Source organism: Achroia grisella, unplaced genomic scaffold (assembly GCF_030625045.1).
Source record: "Achroia grisella isolate CSIRO2021 unplaced genomic scaffold, CSIRO_AGI_Agris_v1 utg784, whole genome shotgun sequence".
Taxonomy (NCBI): Eukaryota; Metazoa; Arthropoda; class Insecta; order Lepidoptera; family Pyralidae; genus Achroia; species Achroia grisella.
In genome coordinates, this window is record NW_026713024.1 from 2,208,385 (window position 1) to 2,227,020 (window position 18,636).

General features: G+C 34.6%; 1 protein-coding gene across 2 annotated transcripts in view; it reads right to left on the reverse strand.

Annotated features, from left to right (window-relative positions):
• The window catches only part of LOC131851562 (lysophosphatidylcholine acyltransferase), a 57,368-nt gene that overhangs the window by 1,361 nt on the left and 37,371 nt on the right, over positions 1 to 18,636 (reverse strand). For both annotated transcript variants that reach the window (XM_059202077.1, XM_059202076.1), the window contains exons 4-10: positions 9,863 to 9,975; positions 6,831 to 6,985; positions 6,082 to 6,219; positions 3,825 to 3,950; positions 2,682 to 2,829; positions 915 to 1,016; positions 307 to 445 (exon numbers count right to left, since the gene is read on the reverse strand). In XM_059202077.1, the coding sequence (XP_059058060.1) occupies positions 307 to 445; positions 915 to 1,016; positions 2,682 to 2,829; positions 3,825 to 3,950; positions 6,082 to 6,219; positions 6,831 to 6,985; positions 9,863 to 9,975 (921 nt within the window). The remainder of the gene's footprint in view (positions 1 to 306; positions 446 to 914; positions 1,017 to 2,681; positions 2,830 to 3,824; positions 3,951 to 6,081; positions 6,220 to 6,830; positions 6,986 to 9,862; positions 9,976 to 18,636) is intronic.

An 18,636-nucleotide genomic window follows, 5' to 3' on the forward strand; every position in this document is an offset into this window, starting at 1 on the left:
GTACTAAAGTAAGCAGAGCTTGTGTTATGGGTACTAGACAATTGATATAAATATTGCATATTTTTTGTAAATACATACATAATACACATAGAAAACACCCAGATCAGTAGCAAACAATCATGCTTATGAACACAAATGTTTGTACCGTGCAAGGAATGAACCCGCGACCATCGGAAGTAAAGTAGTACAGTTCTAAGCCACTAGACCACCGAGGCCATCAGATGATGTTCATGTACATAGGCGACGGTTACCACTACCAACAGATGGCCTAGTTACTATTCCATTTAAACAAAAAAATGTTCTCACCGTAAGTGATACAGCCCTTCTCATCACTGTCGATCTGTCGGAACAGATGATGGGCGTCCTCCTGGCACATGCCCAGACACTTGGTGGCCAACTCCTCAAAACTGGCCTGGTTCAGTCGGCTGAAGCCACTGTCGTACAGCTGGAAATGTTACGTTATCTTTTAATATCATCAACACGAAAGTTTGCAAGTATGGACGGATGGTTGAATGGATGTTGGTGACTCTCTCACGCAAAAACTACTGAACGGATTTTGATGATTCTTTACAGTAATATAGCTTATATAATATATCAGGAAACACGTAGGCTACAATTTTAAAAAATATAATAATAATAATAAGTATAGTCTAGTCTTTTATAAATGAAATGCATGTTGAATGTTTATATACAAAAGACATTTTATGGGAGTTAAAATTGTATTATATATATATACATATATATAGCTGTTACCAGCGACTATTTACTGTCTAATTTGAGTTTTTTTTGTATTACAATAATTTTGTTTTTAAATAAGGCCTTGTCTATGTTACTTGTTAACATTATCTGTGTGTATGTGTGTGCCAAATGTATTAAAAAAGTTACAAAGAACCATAACATGAATGTTGGCTGACCTTGAATGCAATGCAGATGAGGTGATGCAGCGGCGCATGCTGCAGTGAGAGGAACGCCGCGCACAGCATGTAGTCCGACCAGCGAGCCATACCAGTACCTCGCTGTACATACATACATATATACTAATATTATAAAGAGGAAAGGTTTATATGTTTGTTTGTTCGAGGTAATCTCCGGTTCTGCTGATCCGATTTTAAAAATTCATTGTTAGTAAGGTATACATCCCCAAGTGTTATAGGCCCTGTAATATCACGCTACGACCCATAGGAGCAGAGCAGCAGTGAAAACTGTAGCGAAAATATTAATTTCGAGTGCTTGAGCAGTGTGCACTGGGTAAACGGTTAGTTAGTAGGGGTAGTCCACCCCTAAATTTTTTTTATATTTTAGACAAAATTTTTAGTTTCTTTTTTTTATGATACAACATACAAAAATACATACAATCCTAAATTTTCACCCTTCTATCATCAAGCCCTATTTTTTTATAGCGTTATTAATTTATATGGCAAAACAACGTTTGCCGGGACAGCTAGTACATTATAAAAACATTTGCAAAGATGTTTTTATAAACATCATATTAATCCTTGTCCAAATAAATATATTATTCATTCATCATCAGCTTCTTTCTTATCACTATTATTTGTTTTGTAATATTAATATTTTTATTTATTTATTCTTGTCGTCGTAATATATTTTTCTCTTCCATTCATCCCTATTCGCAGTCATCTCGTTATTTTTAATAAATATATTATTCATTATAAGTATTTAATTTTTAACAAACTTACATATCCTTTTCTATCATTTTATTTCAATGGACACTGTTTCGGACAAATTCGTTCTATAAAGACACGTTATACAAACATCTCTTTATGTAATCATACATATTTTATAAATCATCTTAAATCTCGAATGAATGATAGTTCAGGCGCGGTTGCACTATATGTGGCCCAAATATTATTTTTTGTATAGCAACGCTACAACGTCGGTATTTTACCGGGCCAGAGACAATACGCTAACCGTTTAAATTCATATTCAAAATCTGTCAACGATCGCATACGCATTATCATACGCAACCATTGTAAACCACTATCAAGTAAATAAAAAAACTAGCTTGGAATCTCCGAGTTTCATTACAACATAAAGACCCTCTTCTCAATAAAAGGCTCAAACATGATTTTTTCTTTTAATTACTTATTAGATTTGATTATTAGTTTCATTTGATATAGAATTAATAATCTATAGGTTATTCATTCTCAGTAGTGTAAGAAGCACTTGTATAAGATGATGACTGAGGCTTTGAAGCCGGCTACCGCAAGGGAAACCCCAAGTAGCGCCCGTGACTTGTGACACGGGTGTAGGTTTAAAAGGCCCTTTTTGAATGCATTAACACTCACCTTCACTACTTGCAGCTTCCCCCCAGGCCCTACTAAGACCGGGATAAACCCATTGCTAATACAATTCACTTTAATATCCAAAACACAACTGGCACGCTCTGCGCTCGTCGACTGAATGCCGCGGCTCACGCAACGAATGAGGATTATTCAACTACCGACCTCCGTATTTATAGACCAAAGTCAGTGTAGTAGGTTGGTCTATAAATACTAGATGGCGCTATTTACAATATTCGTAATAATCTTTACATTGGGTACTTCATTAGTACTAAAAACAAACTACCTTCTTTTAATATATTTTTAAAATATCGAATTTTTTCTACAATAATGATGTGAATTCTAACAGTAGTAATAACAGTACAGCACGTTCAGTGATACCTGTTCAAATATTTGGAAGAGTCGTTCGGCTTGTATGGAAGCTGTGGTCATAATGGGAACGCCAAGCCGTTGAACGAACTGCTCGCGCGTCACCCAGTCTCCCGCGGCCACACATCGAGTTTGTAGCTCCAATTGTGACTGGGGCACTCTGGAAAGGATATTCGTTATGGTGTTACCTATAATGATCAATCAATCAAATCTTATATTTGTAGAATACTGTATTCTAATATCGAGCTTGTATCTCCAATTGTGACTGGGGCACTCTGGAAAGGATATTCGTTATGGTGTTACCTATAATGATCAATCAATCAATCAAATCTTATATTTGTAGAATACTGTATTCTAATATCGAGCTTGTATCTCCAATTGTGATTGGGGCACTCTGGAAAGGATATTCGTTATGGTGTTACCTATAATGATCAATCAATCAATCAAATCTTATATTTGTAGAGTACTGTATTCAAACATCGAGCTTATAATTGTTGACTAACTATTAACTAACTATTGAGTTCATGCTCCAGAGCAGGGATGTCGCAGATATTCGCATCTGCATCCGCAAATGCAGAACTTCCGCATCAATTTAACATCCACAACCACTTATGCATCCGCAATAATGGATGCGGAATTGCATGCGGATGCGGATGCCGCATGAGAAAGAAATTGCGTGGAGGCGGCGATCAGCGCGTGTTCATTGACCGATAGGAGCGAAGTTTCGTTCGATGACAAGTTTCGACGTGTTTGTTATTGTGTATCATTTGTTTACCGTAAATTAAACATTATCGTATTGTATAAAAATATAAAAAACCATTCAATTCTTGTTACATTATTTCTCACCTATGTAACACTTTGTATTTATTTATTTATTAAAACTTTAATGCACATAATTGAAAGTACATATTGCGGACTTAACACTATGCGGCATTATCTACCAGTCAACCATGGGTGGTGCAGAGAATAATTGTATTGTAAATAAAAATAAATAAAATCTAGATCCGCATCCGCATCTGCAGATGTGAACGCAAAAAAATCTGCATCCGCGGATGTGAGAAAAATTCCATCCGCAACATCCCTGCTCCAGATTAAACCTGCAGGAAACAACAGTTCATATTGTGTTAAAACGATTAATAAAAGATTTCGTCTTACCCCAGTTGTGCCCTAAGCTCACTGACTTCCCGTGCAGCGGCAGCGCCGGGTATACCAAGCTGCTTGGCTCGGGCGATGAGCCGACAATCATCGTACGTGTAGTCCAAAACCGGGACGCCCAGTGCTCTGTAATTTATATAATTTAATACTTGAGAGATGAAAGGTTGTATGGAAATCATTTGACGACCTCGGTGGTCTAGCGGTCTAGCACACCGCTTTACGACCGATGGTCGCAGGTTCGATTCCTCGCACGGCACAAATATTTGTATTCATGAGTATGATTGTTTGTATCAGTCTGGGTGTTTTCTATGTATAATATGTATGTATTTACTAAAAAATATCTATGTATATGTATCAGTTATCTAGTACCCGTAACTGAAGCTTTAGCTAGCTTAACTTGGGTCTAGATGGCGCTGTGTGAATTGTCCTGAGATTATTATTATATATTACTAGCTGTCCCGACAAACGTTGTTTTGCCATATAAATTAATAACGCTATAAAAAAATAGGGGTTGATGATAGAAAGGTGAAAATTTAGGATGGTATGTATTTTTGTATGTTGTATCATAAAAAAATAGAAACTAAAAATTTTGTCTAAAAAATAAAATAAAATAATTTAGGGGTGGACTAGCCCTAACATTTAGGGGGATGAAAAATAGATGTTGGCCGATTCTCAGACCTACTCAATACGCTCACAAAATTTCATGAGAATCGGTCAAGCCGTTTCGAAGGAGTATGGGAACGAAAACTGTGACACGAGAATTTTATATATAATATATTATATTTGTAAAAGCTAGAAGTATGAAACTTATTTTTAGGCTGTTAATCTTATATATAAAAATGAATCGCTAAATGTGTTGGTAAGCGCTAATCTCGAGAACTACCGAACCGATTTCGATAATTCTTTTTTTAGAATATTCCTTGAGGTACGAGGATGGTTCTTACGGAGAGAAAAATTTAAAAAATTGCCTAAAAATGCCTAAAAACAACAGTTTTCTGTAATCCATACAAACAATTCTTACTGATACTTAAAAGTCAATTTGTACTTTAATACCATACCATAAAGTTCAAATGTTAGTGGAGAGGTTCCGGGAATTGTTTAGTATAGAAATCAGTAATAAAAGTCACTTGAAATGTAAATGTCTCATTGATATGTATTTATAATATTACTACAAATCTAAAAGAAAAATTTAATAAGTGTTGTGTGATTGTAACTCATTTATACTCGACAAGCCTCTTATAAGATATGCCTCCATAATGTTCAACAGTCAAGTAAGGTCTGCAAGTTCCATTAATAAGGTGGCGGAAATATTTAGACAGAAGAGCCCGAAATGCAACGAATCTCATCTAATCGTACTGCTCAGGAAGAATCGACAGTTAGGCGATACGAAGTTCGCCGGGCCAGCTAGTTAAATATAAATAAATGGTTATTATAGACATTCAAAGTTTGTAAAAAATTACCCCTTAATGAAGGTAAAATAAAACAAGGGATTAAAGTTTGTATGTTTTCATAAATATTTTATACTATTCAAGGCCACTACTCCACGCGGGAGAAGTCGATAATATTATATCGTAGACTAGCTGTTCCCGCGACTTCGTCCGCGTGGAATTTAACTTTATTTTTCTAAAATAAAAGTAACCTAAATTACTAATTCAAATTCAAATTCAAAAATCATTTATTCATGTAGGACATTTTAGCCGCTTATGAACGTTAAGTTTTTACATTATAATTTTTTTCCCTACCGTACATGAGCTACCTGCCAAAACAGTCCAGCCATTTCAGAGGTTAGCCGGAACAAACAGACAGACAGACAAACAGACAAAAATTATAAAAAAATGTTATTTTGATATATGTACCGTATTTATATTCATATGCATGTAGTAGAACGGTTATTACAATATTACAAACAGACACTCCGATTTTATTTATATGTATAGAAGATATATCGCGTTGTGAGAGCTAGAGAAAGGCTGGTGGCGGTGGAGAGAGGACAACGGCAGTCTGTGGAAGTTTCATTTCTACGTCTCCAAGCACACATTTATTTTATTACTATACACCAAACATTATTTTCTCTATGGCAAATATTACTTTTATTTTTTTTAATTGAGGGTTTTGTGCTATTGTCATTGCTCTTTGCTCTTTTTCAAAGTTCTCTACCTAGATCTATCATAGACAAGGATTGAAGGATTTTCCTAGGAGCTATGGTTTTTATCTCCTCAGGATAGAGTGTATACTTTCCAAACGAGATATTACTTACTTAGCCATTACGTCTCTCACGTTCCTCGCGTACAACTTCGGGTCATTCTTCTCTTCTTGATTAGGATAATACACAGGAAGGAACTCGATCTCGCACGAACTGTGCACTTGGGTTAGAGTCAGCCACAACAGTTTTAGCCTGCAATCAAGATAAGGTTCACATTAGAAAGAAAGGATAAATATTTTTTCAATGCTTATAAATACATTCTTTATATGTTATAATATTAATAATTTAACATTATTTTTCTAAAATAAAAGTAGCCTAAGTTACTCCTTATTACATCAGCTACTTGCTAATAAAAATCTCGTTAAAATCGGTCCAGCCATTTTAGAGATTAGCCGGAACAAACAGACAGACAGACAGACAGACAAAAATTGTTAAAAATGTTATTTTGGTACATGTACCGTATTTATATACATATGCATGTAGTAAAAAACGGTTATTTCAATATTACAAACAGACACTCCAATTTTATTTATATGTATAGATAATAAAAACTGCACTCGCGACTTCGTCCGCGTGGAATTTAACTTTATTTTTCTAAAATAAAAGTAGACTAAGTTGCTCCTTATTACATCAGCTACCTGCCAATAAAAATCCCGTCAAAATCGGTCCAGCCATTTCAGAGATCAGCCGGAACAAACAGACAGACAGGCCTTAATAATATTCAAATGTATAATTTAAATTAATTACGGTCGAATTACGACTATTAGGAGATCACTAGCTATTATTATTACAACAAAACTCACGCTCCAGGCCCCTCCCAAGTCCAGGTGACGGTGTCCATGGAGTTCGGATACCTGATGATGACGGGCTGTACCGGCACACCCGGGTAAAAACCACCAGGCTTGAAGGTGATCAAGCAGGAGCGATTCGTGCACGTGCCTTCAGGAAATATCAGCACCTGGAGATGAAGATAGTTATATAGATAATTCATAACACAAGTAATACAATTATTACATAGTATAAAATAAAGTCGCTGTCGCTGTTTGTTCCTATGTATGCTTTAATCTTTAAAACTACGCAACGGATTTTGAAGCTGTTTTTTTATAGATAGAGTGATTTTAGAGGAAGGTTTATATATATAATACATATACACCCGTGCCAAGCCGGAGCGAGTAGCTTGTTAAAATATAATGTAAAGCATTATACTACTTGTGTTGTTCCTGTTTTTATAAAAGTAAAAAAAAAAATGTCCATCGTCTCTGCATTCGTCACAAACCCATCCATCTATCCATACTCACAAACTTTCTCGTTTCTAATATTAGTAAGTTCATTACATTTAACAATATATATTTCTAATTAATGTAACCGTAGATATATCAAATCCATCTCTATTCATTATCTATCTAGATCTACTGAAGACATTCTCGATAAAATCTACTGTATCATTGTCTTTTTTAATCTGTGTAATGTAACTCAACACCAATAGTAACACATAATATTATCTGTGGTAACACTGCGTCATACAAGAAATAAAACAAACATACCGTTAAAATATATTTCCGCATGTCATTTCACAACTCATCGGAATCTACTAATATCTCGCGCTTTTGTGTACACGATGATTTTAAAATAACGGCCTCTAAGCAACTAATGTAGTCTTTTATTAAAATAACGGTATTATTAGTTGATTTTCTCAAGACCAGATCAAAAAACTATCAATTAATTTGTTTATAATGTGCTCGATAATTTAGATGCCCGCCAATTTCGTTGCATTTCTACTAAATTAAAAATAGAACTCAAATTCAAATTTCGAACGTTTGTATTGTATAATCTGTGACGAATGCAGAGACGTTTTTTTTTCCATATTCGTCCATCTCCTTTTCAGTGATGGAACAGGCAAAGATCCTTAGACCGTACAGCCTGAATGCAGAGACGATGGACATTCTTATTTTTTTTTTACTTTTATAACAACAGGAACAAAACTAGTAGTATAATGCTTTACTTTATAATTTAACTAGCTATACGCCCCGGTTTCGTACGGTTGTACCTACATGTATTATACATATAACCGTTCCTCTTGAATCACTCTATCTATTTTAAAAAAACGCTTCAATATCCGTTGCGTAGTTATAAAGATTTAATCATACATAGGGGACGGACAGACAGCGACAGCGCCTTTGTTTTATACTATTTAATGACTAGCTATACGCCCCGGCTTCGTACGGTGGTACCTACATGTATTATACATATAAACCTTCCTCTTGAATCTATCTATTGCGAAAACTGCATTAAAATCCATTGCGTAGTTCAAAAGGTCTAAGAGAACAGGCAGCGGGGCGGGCCAGGGCGGGTAGCTGGTAAAATGAAGTCGCTTTCATTTTACCAGCTACCCGCCCTGGCTTCACACGAATGTACATGTATTATAACTCAAAACCTTCCTCTCGAATCACTCTATCTATTGCTGAAAACTGCAATAAAATCAATTGCGTAATTTAAAAGATATCAGTGAAAAGACAGCAGCGGCGACTTTTTTTATACTAAGTATGTAAAGATTCTATAAACTCTATGCGTTTAAAATCTTAGAAGAAATGTGACAATCTAGTATCTACCTCTAATCTCGAACTTTCTATTTGATTTTTGGACGTATTTTCTGTCAATTCACTTCCGAAAACGATACGCCAAAATTGGCGCGAAACGTAAAATTGCTCGTAAACTAGTTACCTATGTTTACTAGTATTCATAAAATCGTCAATCATCTATATTAATTAATTTTATGTATAGACCCCTTTTACTTTTTCTTTCAAACACTATAATAGATTTGAAATAGTTTTGCAGTTTTACTTTTTATTATATATAACGGCTTTAACAAAATAGGCGTGTTGCAATTATTTATTTTTGAGCTTTAATTCCTGTGTCGTATAACACAATTTACAGTAACAAGATAATAACTTAATTGGTCGCTGGCCGCTACCATCGAACCGTTGCCTAATTTATCCAGTTAGAAGGTTATTGTACATATTTTAATATGGAGAATCCAAGTAACAACAGTATATGTTGCTTAATATCTTTTATGTTTAATTTCTTTAATAACATTGAGCATAATCATTCATATTAATTGGCATTTCTAAATAAGTAAAACTATTTTGCACACATTTATTACGTGAAGCAAAAACTTTGGATTGCGGGACGGAAGAGTATGGAATTTTGCACAATTGGTTTATGTAGAGTAGAAGTGCAGAATGCCAATATAATATTTAAATTATGTATTAAAAATACATTAAAATAATTTAAAAAATGTTACACAATGTCTTTGAATATGGAAACTTAATAATGTTCTAATTTATAATTTAAAATTTATTTTAATTGTAATTTTAATTATAGTCTAATTTCGACCATTGGGCGACCACTTATCAGAAGAATGACGTATGTATTTTAAGCACACACAATTAAGCGCGTAAATTTCTGACATTTGTTACAGTCTACAGAAGTAGCGCAGTTGTATATTTTATCCACAAGTGGATAGGCAAAGGTACAAGACTATACAGTCTAATCTTCAGTAGAAGCAATGCAGTAGTAGTAGTTGCTTATTTTATCACAAGTGGAAAGGCAAAGGTACAAATCCATAAAGCCAAATCAGAAGTAGCGCGTTTGGGCGCTTTACCAGAACTCTACATTTATAAAGAGTAGATTACATTATGTAAGCTAGCTTGCTCGATCTAGAAAGTGGTATTGGTCAGCGACGGGCGTTATGTTGACGTAAATATGTAAAGACAACGGCTACCACTTACCATCAAGTAGACCAGCATATAATATAAAAAATTGTATAGATACACACCTGAGGCCAGTCTTCCTTCGAGGTGGCTCTCTCGATTATCTCCTTTATTGTATTCTGCCGCGAGTTGGGGTCATCTCTCCACACGTATACCGGTTGAGTGTAATTTATAAGTTCTGTAAATTAAAAAAAATGCACTTCAGAATATATCTATACTGCTTTGTTTTTAATTCTGTAGCCAAACTGAAACTTTAGAGACTGAAATATCAGACCTGTCTACTAATTGTTGATCATTTCGTCTGGTTTCTGTGTTCTGAATGTATCATTTTTATTTTTAATTCCTCCGTTCTTCATTTTAAGTATATGTATATATAATATATATTTAGATATTGATTAAATTTCTAAACAATTTTAAGTTTTACATGCGACAACATAATTGGACTATTAAAATCACAACTAATGTACACCTACGCATATCGCAAAATAAATTTGATTTGTTTTGATTATTGATTTAATTTAAGATATATGAAATACACATTACAACACATATGAAGCAGAAGCCATAATAAGCGTATGCGTGATCTACAAGAATGGTTGGACACACATTATTATATTATGCAAAGCATACCAATAGTAAATAGTAAAGCACAAAAAATAAAAAGATCAGATGTCAAAAACTATATCTAACGTTCCAAGTTTAATTCCTATGATTCGCTATTTATAATTTGACATTTCTTATGTTTATCTTATCATTTATCCATGTAGGACATTTTACCCGCTTATTCATAAGCAGGTAAAATGTCCTAGGGGAAAAGTAGTACACTCTAGTAGGGGAAAATATTGAGACATAAACTTGACGTCAAGTTTATTTTATTAATATGTCCCCTACTGTCCAGTACAGTAATTGAGTTATATTACATATACAATTGAGAAGAACTGGCATGAAACTAAATTGCATTTCATTTTGTTACCGTTAGAAAATGTCAAACATATTTTCGGGTATATATTTTTTTACTTCGGCAGTGTTTCAGAAACCGAATCGGGAACACAGTAAAAATCTCGTGATTTTTCCTAAGAGTAACCTAAAAAGAATGACCGCATGAAATTTAGAAAACATAGTCATATAAAGACAAATAAAACGTGGTGAGATCCTGAGTTTTCCTAAAAGTAGATATAGATTTTCGGATCTCTGTAACTAAAGCTTATGGACTTTAGTCTATTAAATATACCTAACCATACAAATCAAATACACAATTTGCACTGAGTAACAAAATCAGTAAATAACGCTCGTTCCGTCAAAGAAAACTATCTCGTACTGTTTACATGAAGTCAACGTAATGGCTCCAAAAATATCTTCTGAGAACTCTGGAGTCAGTGATGACGCGGCAGTACCACAATAATCACTTCATACTCTGACACTACATATTGTATGAGTATAATAATAATCCAAGATAATTCACACCATCATATCCCTCTCCGATCGATCCGATCCGATTGAAAATCAGCCGACGTTTGAAAGCCTAGCGATGCCCCCTATCCGTCAAGAGTTGGGCTCCAACCGCTCTATAAGTCCTTCCGCAAATTTGGAGTGCAGTCTGCATTCGCCCTCTATCGTTCAGAGAAGCTGTAAAGGTCAGCTGCGGCTCTTGGACTCGTCTGAAGAATTGTCAACTATTGATGTTGTAGATAATGCAACACTTAATGTGCCCACATTTCGCTGGATATGTTTTGAATACATGGTTGCAAGTGGTGACCCCCGGTTACTGTCGTCTCTCGGTTCAATTTTTGGTTTGATTCAGTCAGTTAGAAAAAACACAATTTTATTTTTGTATGACGCCGATTTCAACTCACGAACTCTTAGGTGTCATTCAAGGTATATAACCACTAGGCAATGACGCTCTTTGGTACTATACAACTGATAGAAATACTTATATATATTTTAAATGCCTACAGATTAATACAATAAAATTATGAATATGAAAAAATACAAATAAAAAAGTATTTAATATTTTTTGATTATTATCTTTTTATTATCAGCAAAGTGGACCGACGATCTGGTTAAGATCGCTGGAAGGCATTGGATGCGAGCAGCACAGGACCAATCGGCATGGAGATCTTTGGTGGAGGCCTTTGTTCAGCAGTAGACGTCTCCCGTTTTTTTTCGTTTCCTTTTTATTACTCTAGTGCTGTTGGCCGCAGCTGGTCTTTACAGCTTCACTAGGGACTATAGGGGGCGAGTGCAGATGGCACTGCAAACCCGCGACAGGAATTATGGAACGGCTGAAGGCCAACTCCTCTCTGACGGATACGACTTTAGTCTGAGGGCACCACTAGGGGTTCGAACCTCGGCTCAGGCCGTCGTAATAGCGGTCCCCGTTTGAATTGGACGGAGGATCGATTGGAGGGGAACCGGGGTCGCTGACGAAAACGGTGTCGTGATTGTATGTAAAAGTGTGGTCGGGACGGAACGGGTGAACCCGTGGGGAGATTGACTGCCGTTATGGGGTCGTCAGGATCAATGAGAACGTGCCTCGGGCGACATTACAATGTCGCCCGAGGTGTAATATCCGACATACGTTACAACGTATGTCGGATATTACACCTCGGTACGTAATCGACCGTACTGACTACAAGCGGGTTCGGGTGGAATTGGGCAGAGTCGAAGTAGCATCGAGACGCTTCCTTCATAAACTGCTTAACGTCTTCCGGGCTGAGATGGTCTTTTTATTTTATTAAGACACGATGCACCGTGCACATATGTATGTATGAGTATTTAATCGCCTTCTTCTATTACTAGGCTAATCCGGCATCAATATAATACGTGGGATTAAAAAAAAAGCAATAAGGCCATACGCTCTTAGACGGTTTTTTCATCAATAATGTATCTTTTTATAAAACTTTTTATACAATACTCATTGAATCATGAATGTCATGAATGTAAATACTGATTCATGGACACTTTTTTTTTTACTACTACAATATAATAACTCCAAATGATGGTATGGATGGTAAGGATCGTAAGTGACTATGGAATTCACATATGTAGACCACTAGAGACTTAATAAAAAGTCTTGTGTTTCACACATAATGGACAAATGGTAAAAGTGCAATATTTTCAAATTCAGGGATTGTTAGTCATGTAGTCTAATATATAGGATCCACTAGTATTAGTAACAATCTCTTTCAACCACATCACTCCATATCATCAGTACAAAAAATGTATCTATTTCAATATATTATTTCAATTTAGGATGGTCTTTCTTTGGGATCTTTTCCCGCAGAAGGGGATTGTTAGTACCTAATGTGAGCTAATAACCTCATTAATAGCAATGTACCTTTTCAGGACCTCCACATTATTCCCCCTGGTAACCATTGCTATAAAAACCTGGTGAATTTACCACGATGAGCTGCCTAACCTGACCTCATCTTATCATCCTCCATTAGTGTCCCGCCAGCGTATACCGTTCGCACAGGCGGTTGCACGATTTCATTATCATCCAATAAAAAAATTACCCACCTTTTTTACATGGGAAACATATTTTTCTGTGCGTTTGCGTAATAAAGCTCAGTTTATTATTATTTAAAATATGTATATTTTAACAGACAGCAGGGTGTTAGTATATGTACAATGTAAATATATATATACTAGCAGTGCGCGCGTGAAATTTATAGCTTATATATTATTCTGATGTACAAGCTATATTACTGTAAAGTTTCATCAAAAACCGTTCAGTAGTTTTTGCGTGAAAGAGTAACAAACATCCATCCGTACTCACAAACTTTCGCGTTTACAATATATAATATATATATATATATATATTCATTCATTCATTCATAATTTAAGAGCTACGTCTAATAAAGTCCAGTATATAAGTCCCCGATACAGGCATAGCCTAGTATGAAGTCATACAAAAAATGTTACTTAAGTTTTCTGAAATAAATGTTATTCCATTCTACTTAAGTATATATTACATTGAAAATCTATCAACATTCATCACGAAACGACTTCCAAATGTATTCTATGTAATTATTTTCCTGTAGATTCTACTTTTGTGTCTCGCAATTTATTTGCAATAAATTCATCGTCTGTCTGCTGCGTATATATAATAGTTTCTCGCAAAAACTGGTGTAATTGGCAAAATTACTTTTATCTGACTGAAGTGGATGCGTGAAAATAGAAAGGTAAAAATTACACATTATTATGATCGTTAGATTCTTAGTTTAGATTGTCTCAATCCGACTAACATTAGGGTTTGATGCTTGAGAAAATCTAAACAATGTATATACATATATATACAACGAGCTCCGGCCTCGCACAGGTGTACATGTATTATATGTATAGTACATCGCATATATAGTACAATACTGGTGTAATTCAGAAATTTTAAATATTTGAAATTAGACTTTAATGCCACAGTTACAAAGTGGACTTTACAAAATTTGTAATTTTTGAGTTAAGCCAGTATTATAATAAGTGTGCGACATGTACACCAGCCGAAATAAATAGAAGCAATACATGTACGTGTGGATATCCACACATATATATTGCTTCTTCTCTTCTTCTTAATAGGTTTGTAAAAGAAGTCTATTAACTATTTCTATATTAGAAAATAAAAGCATTATCAGCTACAGTGGCACCTGACTCTGAAATAAACCAGCCTCTTGTTGATATTGTATTTTTTACATTGCACTGAATAAAATATTTTTCTTTCTTTCTTTCTTTCTTTATTTCTTTCTTTCTTTCTTTACACATAGACTATTTTATACTTACATCACTAAATATATATTAATGACGTTATGCTACTCTACAAATGTCTCTGTCCTATATATATAATGATATTTTCAGGGTTTCTTTATAAAATAAACTAAAATTTGTTTCTCTGTAAACAAAGAAATGTTTTATTTAATTTTAAAATAATTTTAAAACGCTACAATTATTTAACACTGAAATAATGAATCACACATATAACTCACCTGTAAACAAAGAAACGACATTTAAAGTTTATTACAATTATTATTCAACTATTACTGTCTTTTTATAATATATTTTATATAACCTTATTCACGCACACTTGTTTTTGCACGATCCATTTTTATGTTATTTCTATTGACAGCTCCCTTTGACACTCCTTGCAATCAACAGCGCGGTACGCGCCAAAATTTGTTTTGTTGATATATTTAATTATATTATTATAAAGAATTTCTTTATATATATATATATATAGATTCAATAGGAAGGTTTATATGTATAAGCCTTATTCTTGAATCACTCTATTCGTTGCTAAAAACTGCATTAAAATCGTCGGGTAGTTTAAATCTAACCGAACAGACACCGGAAGCGACTCCATTTTATACTATGTAAAGATTCCCGTGTCACAGTGTTAGTTGCCATATTTCTCCGAAACGGCTTAACCGATTTTAAAGAAGTTTTACTCAGTAGACTTGAAAGTAGGTTGTTATTTGACGGCCTCGGTGGTCTAGCGGTTTACCACATCGCTTTACGTCCGATGGTCGCGGGTTCGATTCCTCGCACGCCACAAACATTTGTATTCATGAGTATGATTGTTTGTATCGGTCTGGGTATTTTCTATGTATAATATGTATGTATTTACGAAAAAAAAAATTATGTGTTTGTATCAGTTGTCTAGTACCCATAACACAAGCTTTAGTTAGCTTAACTTGGGTTGTGTGAATTGTCCTGAGATTATTATTATTATTATTATCTATTTTTTATGGTACGAGTACCCACACTTACAATAAAAAATAGATAACAATCAACCAAAAATAGACAACTAAATTTTTTTTTTAATTTTTCAGCAAGACCCAATATCATACTTATAAATATTTATGTTTCTACTGTGCGAGGAATCAAACCCGCGAACATCTAAAGTACGGCTGTGTGCTAAAGCGCTAGACCACCGAGGCCGTCGACGTTAATTGTTGATTGCTAGGCCAAGATATACGAAAATAACTTTTAGGTAAATAATCAATAATATGTAAGTACCTATTAAGCTATTACCATGTTTCAAATTAATATTACACGACTTAACATAGAAATAGGTTACGTAAGGTTTTATAATAAACTGCCAGTCAGTTCTAAACGAGCCAGAAAAAAAATTCATATGTCTATAAAAAATATTCTTTGTAAAAAAGCCAATTCCAAAATTAAAGAGTTTATAAATGAGAATATACTCTTTGTAGAAAAAAACTTAAAACTCATAATTGCTGACAATATTATCTGATTACACAAAGAATGAGTCCGTAGCGATTTCTATGTTGATTGTAGCATGCCTCATCCTTGTTAATGTGTATCTATTTAAAGCCTCCATCTTTCTTGTTAATGTGAATTTAAATACGGTACATGCATCAAAATAACATTTCTTACAATTTTTTCTGTCTGTCTGTCTGTTTGTTCCCGCTAATCTCTGAAATGGCTGGATCGACTTTGACTTTGTCGCAGGTACAGTTAGTATATATGATATAACAATTATTTCATGCCATTATTGTTAAAATAAATAAATCACTACACATGTACACATGTAGTAAGTACTATTATTCAATAAAGCATATACAAAATTCTGTTGTAAGTAATTACGATAAAATCAAAACCGCAGATGTATGTAGTTATGTACAATTGTACATACTGTATGCATGCAAGCAATTCAACTGGGTATTTTATTAGAGAAAGCATGGAAGAACCGCTACGCTTTACGTAGGTATTTTTAGATGCTATCGTTAACTTATACCATAACATTTTTTTTTACTTTCAACATTTATAATTACAGTGCAACCTCGATATAACAAATTGGAGGGGAACAAGAAAATATTCGTAATATCAAGTAATTCGTTGAACTGAGGTTTGTTATGTTGAGGTTAGGTTGGTCTAAAATTCGTTATAAAGAGGTAAAAGAATAGTGCATGATTTTAATCTTTTACTGTTTACACTCAAACCACTTTCTTCTGAAAACTTATCTTTAAATTTTAAAATTGTAGCCAATGTACTTGCGGGAATCCCGAACCTGTTGGTCAACATAATTAATGATGTTTCGCTTTTCTGCGACCGATAAGTAACACCTTTTACGTTTCTGAGACATTTTAACTTAAATCTTTAACAATAGTGACGAGCAGAAGTGTTTACATTACTTTCCATCAAACACCAAAAAACAAAAAATTACTTTACGAACAAAAGCGTGTCGAAAAATGTCGAGACATAAATCACATTATAAGATTAAAGATAAAGATAAGATTAAGAGTTATATTATTGGTGGGAACTTTATATAAAGGTTTTGGGTTGACAAAATTCGTTAAGAGGTATGAATACTTTTTCTTGATAGATGAAAATTCGTTATAAAGAGGTTGTTCGCAAAGAATGTTCGCAATGTAAAGGTATATTTTATATTGACTCTTATGGACAATTCAAGGGGATTACGAAGAATTTGTTAAATCGAGGAAGTCGTTATATTGAGGTACATTATATTAAGGTAGCACTGTAATTGGGACACCGTTTCGCTCAATTCTGTGTTTCATACATAACATATAACGTATGGTAAAGAGGTACTTTATGAGTTTATAATGTCTGGATGTAATTAATTGTAAACCGATCGGGCTGAGACTTTGCATGCATAAAGCTACTATGACGTAGGCATCCCCTTAGATAGGATTTTGATAAATTCCACCCCTTATAAAATAGGGGATGAAAGTTTGTGTAATTCTTCTTAGATTTTCGACCGATTGAACTGAAATTAAAGATTGATGACTTGATTGATTGATTGATATGATGAAGACGTTCACTTTAATAGGATTTTGATGAATTCAACCCCCGTGGGGAAAAAATAAGGGATGATGCAGGATGTAAATGTATTACTTTTATTACTTTTATTTTAGAAAAATAACAAACAGCTAGTCGCTTATAAATTGACGTTTATTTCAAACAGTACTTCATTAAAGTTTCTTGTCCTTTCCGCCTGAAATACTGCATCGGTGGAAAGCCATGACGTGTTTTCAGTCACGCAACCCATAAAGCAAACTCTTTACATCCATACTTCTACACTAATAAGTAAATAAAAAATACTGGTAGAGCTCACTGTAGGTACCATGCGAAACAAATATAGCTAAAGACCATGCGATATAAAAAATATTACGAACTAATAAACAAATTAAAGAAAAATTACTATGTCGTTAATTTATAATCCGTCGAAGTGAGAGCGAGAGTTATACCAGCGAAATCTTTATACAATCTTATAAAATAGCATGGCCTGTCTCAAATTGCAGTGGGTTCTATATTAGAACTTATATCCAAAACTGGACTAGCAAGTTTTTTTTTTATAACACAGGGGACAAATGAGCATGCGGCTCACCTGATGGTAAGTGATTACCGCCACCCATGAGCACCCGCAACACCAGGGGAATGCTGTACGTTGTCGGCCTTTTAAAAAGGAATAAGCTCTTTTCTTGAAGGTTTCAATATCGAATCGGTTCGGAAATACCATTGCTGGAAGGTGATTCCACAATGTGGTTGTGCGAGGCAAAAAGTTTCTAGAAAACCGTACTGTGGAAGACCGCCATTCATCCAGATGACCAGGATGGTATTTCAGTTTCTGGCGGGTGGTACGGTGGTGAAACTCAGCAGCTGGTATTAATCCGAACGATTCCTCAGAACACTCCCCGTGATATATGCGGTAGAAAATACACAGTGATGCAATATCTCGCCGCAAAGCCTACCAGATTTAGCTGGGCAGGGAGAGAAACACGATCGCTGAAGGTGAGTTTTGACGAACTTCGGCAAAGAGGCCTCTTAAATGTATGGAACATTAAATAAAGATCAAATATGTGAGTGA